Source organism: Monopterus albus, unplaced genomic scaffold (assembly GCF_001952655.1).
Source record: "Monopterus albus unplaced genomic scaffold, M_albus_1.0 scaffold39.1, whole genome shotgun sequence".
Classification (NCBI taxonomy): Eukaryota; Metazoa; Chordata; class Actinopteri; order Synbranchiformes; family Synbranchidae; genus Monopterus; species Monopterus albus.
The window spans coordinates 1,378,227-1,389,780 of record NW_018127919.1 but is presented as its reverse complement, the minus strand read 5'-3'; the positions used below and the strand labels follow the sequence as shown (position 1 = coordinate 1,389,780).

At 39.5% G+C, this 11,554-nt stretch overlaps 3 protein-coding genes across 4 annotated transcripts in view; 2 read left to right on the top strand and 1 right to left on the bottom strand.

Moving 5' to 3' along the window:
• The window catches only part of c2cd2l (c2cd2 like), an 18,696-nt gene extending 14,471 nt beyond the window's left edge, over positions 1 to 4,225 (bottom strand). For both annotated transcript variants that reach the window (XM_020598976.1, XM_020598977.1), the window contains exons 1-2: positions 3,875 to 4,225; positions 3,136 to 3,553 (exon numbers count right to left, since the gene is read on the bottom strand). In XM_020598976.1, the coding sequence (XP_020454632.1) occupies positions 3,136 to 3,501 (366 nt within the window). In that variant the 5' untranslated portion in view covers positions 3,502 to 3,553; positions 3,875 to 4,225. The remainder of the gene's footprint in view (positions 1 to 3,135; positions 3,554 to 3,874) is intronic.
• Positions 4,226 to 5,800: 1,575 nt separating this feature from the next.
• Positions 5,801 to 9,952, top strand: dpagt1 (dolichyl-phosphate (UDP-N-acetylglucosamine) N-acetylglucosaminephosphotransferase 1 (GlcNAc-1-P transferase)). Its single transcript, XM_020598687.1, has 9 exons — positions 5,801 to 6,258; positions 6,395 to 6,515; positions 6,599 to 6,812; positions 7,147 to 7,293; positions 7,508 to 7,592; positions 7,710 to 7,898; positions 8,019 to 8,106; positions 8,552 to 8,707; positions 8,812 to 9,952. The coding sequence occupies exons 1-9, from the start codon at positions 6,104 to 6,106 to the stop codon at positions 8,875 to 8,877; spliced, it is 1,221 nt and encodes a 406-aa protein (XP_020454343.1). The 5' UTR covers positions 5,801 to 6,103; the 3' UTR covers positions 8,878 to 9,952.
• A 439-nt stretch (positions 9,953 to 10,391) lies between these two features.
• Positions 10,392 to 11,554, top strand: part of hinfp (histone H4 transcription factor) — a 5,543-nt gene continuing 4,380 nt past the window's right edge. The window contains exon 1 of the mRNA XM_020598670.1: positions 10,392 to 10,889. Within this exon, the coding sequence (XP_020454326.1) occupies positions 10,733 to 10,889 (157 nt within the window). The 5' untranslated portion in view covers positions 10,392 to 10,732. The remainder of the gene's footprint in view (positions 10,890 to 11,554) is intronic.

Genomic DNA, 11,554 nt, shown 5'->3' with positions numbered 1-11,554 from the left:
TATTATAAACATGCTACTAATAAACAGGGTCAATAAATACAGATTTTCACATGCATCTGCCAAATGTTAAAGAACACTATGGAAACCAAGCATGTGCCCTTTAAGTCACACAGACGCTGTCATCAATCACTAGGCCACACTGGCCCTTAGATTAAGTCCTCTAGGTATATCTATTTAACAAGGTATGTTTGTGATTTGTTATCTCAGTGTCAGTGGTCAAAGTTTCATTAACAGCCTCAGAAGTGATTTGCATACTCCTCAGACACATTTAGAATAACAGATTGCTCTGCACGCAGACACAGGGACAAGCAGATGTTTTACTGTGAGTGATCTCTGGAAGCTTTGGCTCACACTCTCGGTTCACAAACCAAACAGTGCCTGGACAGACAGAGAAGGACAGCTTGTCTCTTTCATCACATGTACCCACTGCAAACACCATATACATTTTTGGCTGCTGGGTAAAATCCTTGTTTCGACTTCTTTCAAGTTCCTGTCCTGAATTTTTAAAGCATTTCATAAGTGTAAAAGTCATACAGTCATCTCATATCAAACCCACAGAAAACCACAAAGGTACGTGGTTTTTTAAATATATAAATAAAAAAGTCCATGGCAGTCTCCTCTTAAAAAAAAAAAGACAGCCCTTTAAAATCAGCCCATCAAATTAATAAGCTTCCCCCGTGTATTTGGTGCCTCCAAAGAGCTATTTAAAGGTCATTTACTAATTCTGTCCCAGAGTAGCTGTGCCATAAGAAACTATTTTTCATGATCATTTAAGAGAAACACAGCGTGACTGTCACATCCGTTAACTCTCACTAAACACTCCAAGGTTCACAGTGTGGTTTCCTGGTAACTGACAAAGGTCATAGTGGATCAACTAATTAGGCCACCGTAAGGTAACAAAGCCAGTACGCTTCCATTAACCAACACACATAATAGAGAAGTGGTTCCACAGAGTCACTGAGATCTCTTATTACCAAATGATAAACAAGGCTTCTTAACAATGTAATGAAATCAGATATACTGTAAGCTGGTAACGCTGCATACCAAAACATACGCACCTGGTATGCAGAGAAAATACAAACAGAACACACTGCATAGTTGTCAAAGCTCTGTGCTGCTTTAGTTTGCGCTCTTTGTAGCTACAGCACTGTGTATATGACTTACAGCATAATAGAGTGTACGTACACAGCGCTGCCTTGTCTTCAGGCATTCGTGTATTCACTGTGCTCTACCTATCAATTACATCCTAAAGATCAGCACAAAGACTGTCATATTTTAAAGTAACAGTTTGGCATTTTGGAAAATCCTCTTTCTGGCTGTTTTGTTTCTCAGCGGTAGCTTCACAGTGTACAAACAGTGGCAATGATCTTCTCATGAAACAATTTTCCAAAAGGTCTTTCCTTTAACATTTTCATTTATTTCAAGTAGAGCTGGGCGGTATGGTTGAAATCATTACCACGATATTAATAAGAACATGCTTCCGATGTCTGTATATATGACAGTACAACAATTGGCTGGCCTGCTTTTCTTATCATGCCTCACGTGGCTGGAATATGTTACCAGTGGATTTAAGAGAACTAACAACATATGGCATTTTTGCTAAAACATTGAAAGTCTGTATCATCATGATATCTGATAAATGTGTTTAATGTGCTTCTATAGTAGATATATATTTATTATGTTTGGTTGCAACATATGCTTCCTCCACTCCCTTGGGCGCATATTTTACTTCAATGAACAGATGGTTTTATATTTTTATGACTGCTGATGTCTAAATTATCTTAGACATTGACCCATGTATTTTACTTATGTATTATAATTTCTATACTTACTTACAATTTGCCTTTTAGTAATTTATATCTATTTTTGGTGCTTGTTAACATCTCTGATGTTAGTCAATGTATTTGTCTCTGACAAAAGAAAGAAAGAAAGAGAAAATGCAAACACAAAGAGCAGTTTTTAATTACAATCTGCTCTGAAGAGTTTTGAAAAACTGTAGTATTGTGATCATATACTCACAATTAGCTACCACTAAGCATAGCTAAATGATAAAAAGCTAATTAAGTCCCAGCTGTATTACAAGTATTGTAATGTGAGATTCTGTTTACTGTTGGAGAAACTATATTTTGGTTTTACTCTTGTTTGTTAGCAGAGTACGTCAAAAAAAGTATCCTAATCTATTTGGTTTAAGTCTAGTAGACACCCAGCCCTTGGTTCAATCATGAATTTTCAGTCATGTGGTTACTGCTGTTCACTCTTGAGTGTGCAGAGGTTGTGTACTGGTGAGCAAGTCGCACATTTTTCTAATCTAGGTGCTTAAAACTGTGACCTACTAATTGCACCGTTAGGCTAAGATCCAGGTATATTTTCTTCCAAAACAATCACCATCACTCAATGAAGATTTCTCCAGTGTTCACTTCAGCATCTGTGGGGAGGCTTTCGATAAACTGTAGTGACGTGACCCGTATGAATCCAAGTGGAGTGCACATTGTTGTAAACATCCACTGTGTGAATTGATCTGACCCCTTTAAACGCCCGACAACTCACCACTCATTCAAATCAACAGGCACAGTTTCTAAGTGGGAGGTAGAGGATCTGTCTCCTCTTCTGATGCTCTGACTGTGTGGCACACTTTGATTCACACCGATCAAAGGAACTACAGTATATAAAAGGACAAAAAAATCATCTAAAAAAGCCTCTAACATGTGCCAGGCTACCAACTGTCTAGAGGAGTGGCCACACTATTTTTATGTGTGAAGCCTTGTAGTAAAGGTCAGACCCCCGCCTCAACAGGCCAGGATATCTGTTGGGTATAGGTACTGTGGCTGTGCTCTGCTCTTACAGTATGTGCATTGATTTAGAGATCTTATGCAAGCCCCCCCACCCCACATCCTCTTACAGATTAGCGTCTCTCCAACTCCCACACCTCCATCTCTCAGCCCACACACTCTTCCAACGCACATGGGCGCACCAACTGTATCAGCCCTTGTTTAACTATTTATGCCTCTGTTTAGTGCAGTAACCTTAGATGTGCTCTTTTACAAGGTCATCATGTTAATGCCCCTCTCTTTGCAATACGATTTGTGCTACACCACCTACTATTTGTGGTTTCAAGATGTCTGATTAACAACTCACCCCCTGTCTGCAAGCTTGCTCATTCAAAGCCTTGATCCATGCTCCCTGCCAGCACTCGCTGAAGGACTTGAAGGAGAACAGAGAGGTCAGCAGGTTTTTAACCCCGACCTCAGATGCAGATGCTCCATCCCTGCTCAAGCGAAGCTTCATCAGGAATCCCCACACACCTCCAGCCTTGCTCCGGTGGGGCTGCGCGAAGAGGAGCTGCTGCCAGGCAGTTTCCTTCCTGTCTTGCTTGGATGTCTTCCTGGCTCTCCACAGCCGCAGAACGGTTTGGGAGTACTGGAACAGCCATGCCAGCACAATGAGCAAGGAGGCTAGAAAGACGACCACCAGACACGGCCCGCCTAACTCCTGGAGCTCCATCACCGCCTCCTGGAGCCTCGCATATCACCGGGTCCAAATGGAAATACCAGGACTGTCAGTCAAAGCAGAAAGCAGATCAGCAATCTTTAGCCTATGAATGGCAGCAAAAAGACAAATCGCCTTGATACAAGAGGCTCTTATAACTGAGGAACATCCCAGAATACACCGAAATTAACAGCCACGATGGCTACAACCACCTTAACTTTTATTTTTGTTTCATGTTAAAACACGTTCGTGTGGAACAGAACATGCACTGAAAGCTGCGTTATCGCTACGTAATTAAAAATGCATCATGCATTAGCAATGAGGACGATGCTGTGCAGGTGAACGGATAACACAGCAGGTAATCGATAGTAGCTACAAGTCAACCCACCGTTTAACTTAAACGGTCCGAGCTGCAGCCTGCTGGGAGTCGAAAGCAAGGTATCGGTAACATGACGCTGGTTTCTTGGCGATATGCAGCGCTAACACTAACAAACGTGTTTGTTCCATCTCCGTCTCATCGCTGACGTTTCGTCTCTGCTGTCATCTATCGACTCAAAGACGAGCCTTCTGCTCTCTATTAGTGCGTTACAAGCTCCAGAGGGTTTCAAATCTTCCCTGGTCGGTACACTGCTACCTATATAACCTCTCTACAATGGTGATCTGACAAGGAACGACGGGGCCCACAGGTGGTGCTACAGGGTACAAACACAACAACAAAGCGGAAGTGATATATAAGAGCCTTCAAAATAAAAGAAGAGTCTGTTGAGTTTTATTTTTATTACTTCCCAGTTCCTGTTTTTACCGTACTAGTACAATACCAACTGGGTCATTTGTTATTTAATAAACTCGTCACCCTATCTTGCAGAGAGGTCACTTGTTAAACTCCAGCTCTACAAATTTTCATATTTTTATTTATATAATATAATCCATAATCTAAATTTACACAGTGTGACTGTGCACAGACGGCCTGGGCCAAGTCATATCCTAGCATATGACAAGCCTGCTAGTTTCTGGGTCTTTGAGCAAACTATAATAAAGCTGCCATATAGCTTGCTGTATGGTCTGTATTTCATGGGAATACTACTGACAAATAGTAGTCCCATGAAATACAGCAAATGTTGGTCCCAGGCAAAGGCTTGTTTTTTTTTTTTTTTTTTTTTAATAATCTACGTTTATATTACAGCTCCATGAAATCCAGGAAAGGTTGGTCCCAGGGAAAGGCTTTTTTTTTTTTTTTTTTTTTACTAATCTACGTTTATATTACAGCTCTAGGTATTAATCATTTTGTTGTTTTTCATATATAAATAGAGTATGAGCCTATAAAATACAATACTTTGTTATACAACTATCCAACTGTAGGCTAAAAGTAGTCCCAAAGTAGTGTTAATACTACTTTGAGGTACGACGGCATGGTACCGATTTGAACCCTTCCAGTGCAGAGCACGTGATTGGTGATTAATCCTCCATCCCGTCTTTTTCCGTGTATATTTAACAGCAAGTTAAAGTTGCCCCCAACAGCCCTTAAACAATGAACCAGTAAGAATAACTTAATAATATATAACTGTAGTATAATAGGATCTCTAAATGATATGAGTCACTTTTCCAGAAATAAGTCTCCTTCTGATAGACCTACTTTAAGTACATTTTGCTAATGATATTTTAAATAGAGGGCTTGCAATGAAATATTTTATATTATTTTTTTAATATTATTTATACCCTTATTTAATTCAAAGTTCTGATTTTCTACTGATTTGTATAGTCATATTAAACACTGTAAAGTCAGATGTAGCCCTACAGTAAAGAAAGAAAGATAGAAGTTCTACAAATCTGTTTTTGATTACAGATGGCAGAAGCTCATCATAACAATGACACTTGGACCAAAGAAGAAGATGTCACTTCCGTGTTTAAACCATTTTGGCAGTGGCAGGAAGTTGAACCTAAACGTTTGTTTACTCTCAGTCAGGATAAAGGTTAAAATAAATTGTTGCCTTAAAACAGATTCAAATACATCCATCCATCCATCCATTTTCCAAACCGCTTAGTCCCAAAGGGGATCACGGGGGGCTGTATGTAAAAATAAAAATCACCCTAACATGCCCAGCCAGCTGCGGGCGAGAGGCGGGGTACACCCTGGACAGGTCGCCAGTCCATCGCAGGGCTGATACAAATATAGTGATATTCTATTAAAACAACAATAAATAAGTTGTATTATATATGATTTCACATATAAGATTTCCCTGTAATGCGTCTTTTTTCAGTCATACAGTGCATCTTTCTATCTAATTTCAGACATTTGTTTTGAAGAGTTTGACAGGAAGTTCCAGCTTCCCCTATCACGTGACTTGGTCGAACTGAAATCAGACGTGGAGTTACACGGACAGTGCAAAAGCACTAGTGTCAACAACCTGCAGTAAAAGCTGGTGTGGTAATGGTTCTCGTATTGCCATTGTGACTTATGGAATTATTTTTGTTAATTGTCAGAAATACTGACATGTATTTGGTTTTAAACTTGACGGTATGACATGTTTTTACCTCACTGAAGAGAAGCCAAAGCTCGTTCATTAGCTAGAAACGTGATTTGCTCTGTCAGAAGCAGACCACTAAAACGCCTGAAAGCATGTCCCCAGTACCCGTCCTACCGCTGGTGATCAACTGTTTCTTGTCTGTGCTGGGCTGCTTGGCCACAATGAAACTCATCCCTGATTTCAAAGATCATTTCATCTCAGCTGGATTGCACGGAATGGACCTAAACAAAACATCCAAAAAGCAAGTGTGAGTCATTTTGGTGTCTGTTCTATGGTTTATTATTATTTACGTGTAATAATATAATAAATCATGTTTAATTTGGAGTTCAAATATACTCTTTTCCTACCCTAATTCTTGGTATGTTTCTCTTCCTTCTGTGCAGTCCAGAGTCTCAAGGAGTCATCAGTGGCACAGTCTTCCTCATTATCCTTTTCTGTTTCATCCCAGTGCCTTTCCTTAGCTGCTTTGTTGGAGATCAGTGCATGGGCTTCCCACATAATGAGGTGGGCTGGTAGATGCATAATAAACCTCAGTGTTTCTCTGAAATCTGAAATCCAGCTCTGATATGTGCGTTGCTTTTGGTCAGTTTGTACAGCTGATAGGTGCACTTCTGGCCATCTGTTGCATGATCTTCCTCGGCTTTGCTGATGATGTGCTGAACCTACGATGGAGACACAAGCTTCTGCTTCCCATGTTGGCTTCCCTGCCACTCCTCATGGTCTATTTTACCAACTTTGGCAACACAGTCATTGTGGTGCCCAAGCCCTTCAGAGTCCTGCTTGGGCTACACTTGGATCTGGGTGAGTTGTGTGGTGGTTTGCAAGACATCCTTCTCCAATGAGACATTCTCCAGCTCCTTCTGGGGTTTCCAAGATATTCCCAAGTGTTGTTTGTGTGGCATGTCTCTTGAAATATGAATCTTCATAGAAAAGCAAAAGCAGTTGTCATTGTGTGCTTTTTGTAAGACAACTCTGTTTAGAAACAGCTTTTCTGTCCATTGTGTTATATACCTAAACAGTCTGGGGAAATGCATTATATCTGTCAAATGGATCCAGTGAATTTGGACCATGCACTTGAGGCAATTGATGTTGGAAATGAGCTGCTCATAATAATGTAAATTTGGACAATCTACAGGTATTCTCTACTACGTCTACATGGGAATGCTGGCAGTATTTTGCACAAATGCCATCAACATCCTAGCAGGCATCAACGGCATTGAGTCTGGTCAAGCCCTTTTTATCTCTGGCTCCATCATCATTTTCAACCTGCTAGAGCTCAGTGGTGTGTGGTTATTTCCTGTTTACTTTACTTGAAATTGTTTGGAACAATAAAAAAAAAAAATGCATCCGATGTGTGAAATTATCCCTCCACACAGGCAGACTTTATAATTGAGGATATTTTACAGTGTTTGTATTTGTCCACAAACAGTACATCCTTACAACATTCAAAGTGCTGAATGCATTTCATTTGATATTTGGTTTGCTGTATTTATCAGGAGATTACCGTGACGACCATGTTTTCTCCCTCTACTTCATGATACCATTCTTCTTCACCACATTAGCACTTTTTTACCACAATTGGTAAGTTAGACCTACTACCTGAGGTTGTCTACATTTGAAAGTGCAGTAGAATATTTCATACTGTATGTCTGTGTCCTTACCATATAATCTGTCAACTTAAACCCTGTTTTTTCACAGGTACCCCTCATCTGTGTTTGTGGGAGATACTTTCTGCTACTTTGCTGGAATGACCTTTGCTGTAGTTGGCATCCTGGGGCACTTCAGCAAAACAATGCTGTTGTTCTTCATTCCCCAAGTAGTTAACTTCATTTACTCCGTACCTCAGCTTTTTCACATCATCCCCTGTCCGAGACACCGGCTCCCCAGGTAACCTGCTGTTCATGGAATTTGTTTTGTGATATGTTTACATGTATCATTTAGGCTAGTTATGTACTCTGTGTTGGTGTTTCTTCTTGATCTTTCTTCCCATGGTACTGCTAATGAAAGACTGAATCAAGACACAGGCAAACTGGGGATGAGTTATTCTAAATTCAAAGGAAAGGACCTTTCTAAATTAGGGCACCTCATTCTGAAGGTAAAGCTCTCATTTTTTCTGAATTCTTTTTTGGTTTTACTTAATTACTTTGCCTTAGTCCAAAACAGAGTTTTACTGAGCTGGCACATTTCAGTTCAGGGTTGCAGCTAATATTATTTATTTTCTATTGATTAATAATTTTTTAAACTAATTACTTAATCATTGCCTTAAAAAGTCCCTATTTGCCCAGTTTTCCCATTTCACAGTCACATTTTCCCAGAGCCCAAGCTACCATCTTCAAATAGTTTGTCATATCCAATCAGCAGTTCCAAACCCAATGATGTTTAATTTAAATTTACATAAAATAGAGCAAAGCAGCAAATCTGGAATTAGATGCTTATGAATTTTACTTGCTACATACATACACTTACATAGTAATAGGGTTTGTTTAGGGAGTACTGGTCTAGGTGAGTAAACAAACAATAATGCTTTTGATCATTGCCAGGTGGCAGAGTTATTGAAGCTGCTTGAGGTGCGACGAGTCCAGGAGAAAGATGATGAATTTATTGAATGCAACAACATGACGTTAATAAATTTGGTTTTGAAGTTATTCGGCCCCATCCATGAGAGAAATCTCACAGTCATCATGCTCATCATACAGGTAAAGCAAAGCACCTGCTGTATCCCAATGCACTGAAACAGTGTTTCAGTCATTGGAAAGTGGGTGAATGTTTCACTTTGTGTTCATTACCATGTCTCACCCAGGTGATGGGCAGTGCAGTGGCTTTTGGGATCCGTTATCAACTGGTGCGTCTCTTCTACGACGTCTAAACAGCTCTCAAGAACACAGGAGACAGTGCTGCCTGAGAAAATATGATTTTGTTGTGAAGCTTTTTACACAATCATGGTTCATCGACCTTTTAATATATTTAATGACCTTAGTTACTTTTCCACCTCAAACTATCTGCAGTAAAGACCCAGTGCAAGGTTTAAAGCTGTCTAAACCATTTTTTACATTTACATATTAAAGGCTAAAGCCTGATATCAACATCAGAACTGTTTGTTATTCTTCCACTATGGGTTTCAGTAAGTGCAGCTTCATCATGATTATCTTGTATGTCCCATCCATCCATCCATTTTCTAAACCGCTTAATCCCAAACGGGGTCACGGGGGGCTGGAGCCAATCCCAGCCAGCTGCGGGCGAAAGGCGGGGTACACCCTGGACAGGTCGCCAGTCCATCGCAGATCTTGTATGTCCACCCTGACAATATATTTTTGTACTGGTTTTTTTTTTTTTAAAGGAAAGTACAGTAAGAGGGGATGACTTTCTGTATTTGAAGCAGGCAAAATCAGTAGCTGACTGCTCCTAGATTGTCACCATTTGATAACAGATTTATGGGTGTAGAAGTGCTTTAAAAAGACGAGATATCTATATAGTGAGCTATTGCTTGAATGCTGCTGTTGCAGCAAATATGGCTTAGGAAAAATGTCCCCACTCACCCTTAATTTTGCATGACTTTGAATCCATGCAACATAGGTGAGTAAAGTGTCCTTTTTTGTTTGTTTTTACATCTAAACTATTACACTCTCAATGGTCACAATGAAGAGAAGCAGTGAAAATGAAAAGGAAGTCATTATTCATGGAGTGGGTGTCCAGATTATTGTTATGGTTACTCAAGATCTATTAAAGTGAAGAGTATTCTCACTAAAATAAAAATAAAAAACTGATTATTTTTTACAGTTCTTGTTATTACTGGATATAAAGCTGTATTTTTATGATCTGCATTTGCTACCCCGAGGGTTCAGCAAACATAAATGTGAAGTGAACTGGCACTGGACTATGTTGTTTAGGAATGTAACTACATGAGAAACTGTTTATTGTTGAGATGACCTGGTTCAAATTATAAAATAAAAGCTGAGAAAATAAAAGATTATTTTTTTGCAGTGGTGTATTTTAAAAGTAGCAATAATGTATAAATACTATAAATAAATAAGAACAGGAGTATTAACAGTATATATAATACTCCCACATGAGTCAGAATCAGCTTTACTGTCCAGGTGTGTCGGACACACGAGGAATTTGACTCTGGTGCATCGGCTCTCAATGTCTATGTACATATAACCATGCAAGGGGCAAGTAAACAATAAACCAGCATACGGCTGTGCAATATAACAAAATAAGCAGTATTGGCAAGCAAAAAACCAGGACTGTGAATGTAATCTTTTATTTAGCTACTTACTGATGTAATTAAGTGCAAGTGCAGCATTCAAGTAAATGCATTTAGTTATATTATTTTCAGGCGGAACAAATTGCAATCGGAACCACTGGACTATACCTTGTTTCTAGAAGGCATTTGCGCTGCAGTGCACACAGCCAGCATTTGGTTTCCGGCCAAAACGATTCTGATATTTATATCATGTCAATGTGTTTACATAGTGAGGTCTTGTGCTGAATTGTTTCTTTAAGTAAGAATTTATCTGTTTTGTGCCTTTTTGGTCGGTGTTTCCTAAGCTCCGTAAGAGCTTAGGAAAGAAAAATGTGTTAACTAGAGACACACTAGTTTCCAACCAGCACCTGGTGTTAGCTAAATTAATGCTTAGTAGATGGAGGCTGATAGTCAAACCTGGGGAATAACGTTTGTAGCTTCAGTCTCGGTGTAAAACACACTACTCTGACACAGATAAATGGCTCCTAACAAACGGATACAGAAGAAAGCTCTTAAATTGGAGTGTGAATGGGGTTTTTGTCAAGAGTCGTTCAGTCGTATGGAAAACTTCTGCAAGCATGTGGAGGGTCACCTTAATGCTTTGAACATGGCGGAGGAGGACGAAGAAACGGAAGGTGAGGATTATTTTAGCGTTATAATTCACAGTATCTGCCGTTGCCTTGTTTACCGTTGATATTAGCACACCTTTGATAGATTTGACTGTGTACTGCAGCACACTGGCTTGAAATGAAGCAAAAACATCGGCTAAGCTATTACCTGCCCGACGTGAATTTCATGGCATCTGTTTCATTTGCTGAAGACCAGAGTGAATGCAAGAAGCCCCAGAAGTGTCGTCACGTCTTACTTGCAAGATGCAGAATGTGATGACTTTGTGTCTTTAACTTTTTACTCCCTAAAATTGCGTATGACACCTGCTACAATTCCTTCACTTTTTATCTACATCTACAGTCATGTGGAAAAATGAGGACACCCTTTGAAAGCATGTGTATTTTGTAACATGTTTTAATATATGGTTATTTAATCTTAATTTTAACAATACAGAGAGATTAAAGTAATACAACTAAACAAGTAAAACTGAAGAAAAGTCTTTTCAAGATCTTCTGTAAATGTAATTCTACAAAAATGCCTATTCTAACTGAGGAAAAAGATAGCACACCCTAGCCCCTAATAGCTAGTGTTACCTCCTTTGGCTGAAATAACTGCAGTGAGACGGTTCTTGTAGCCATCTACCAGTCTCTGACATCGGTCTGAGGGAATTTTACCCCACTCCTCAATGCAG

Excerpts from the sequence above, each read along its gene's own strand:
- dpagt1 (XM_020598687.1), top strand. The coding sequence starts at position 6,104 with ATGTCCCCAGTACCCGTCCTACCGCTGGTGATCAACTGTTTCTTGTCT. Across the intron at positions 6,259-6,394 it reads AAAACATCCAAAAAGCAAGT|TCCAGAGTCTCAAGGAGTCA; the intron begins GTGAGTCATTTT and ends CCTTCTGTGCAG. Across the intron at positions 8,708-8,811 it reads TCATCATGCTCATCATACAG|GTGATGGGCAGTGCAGTGGC; the intron begins GTAAAGCAAAGC and ends TGTCTCACCCAG.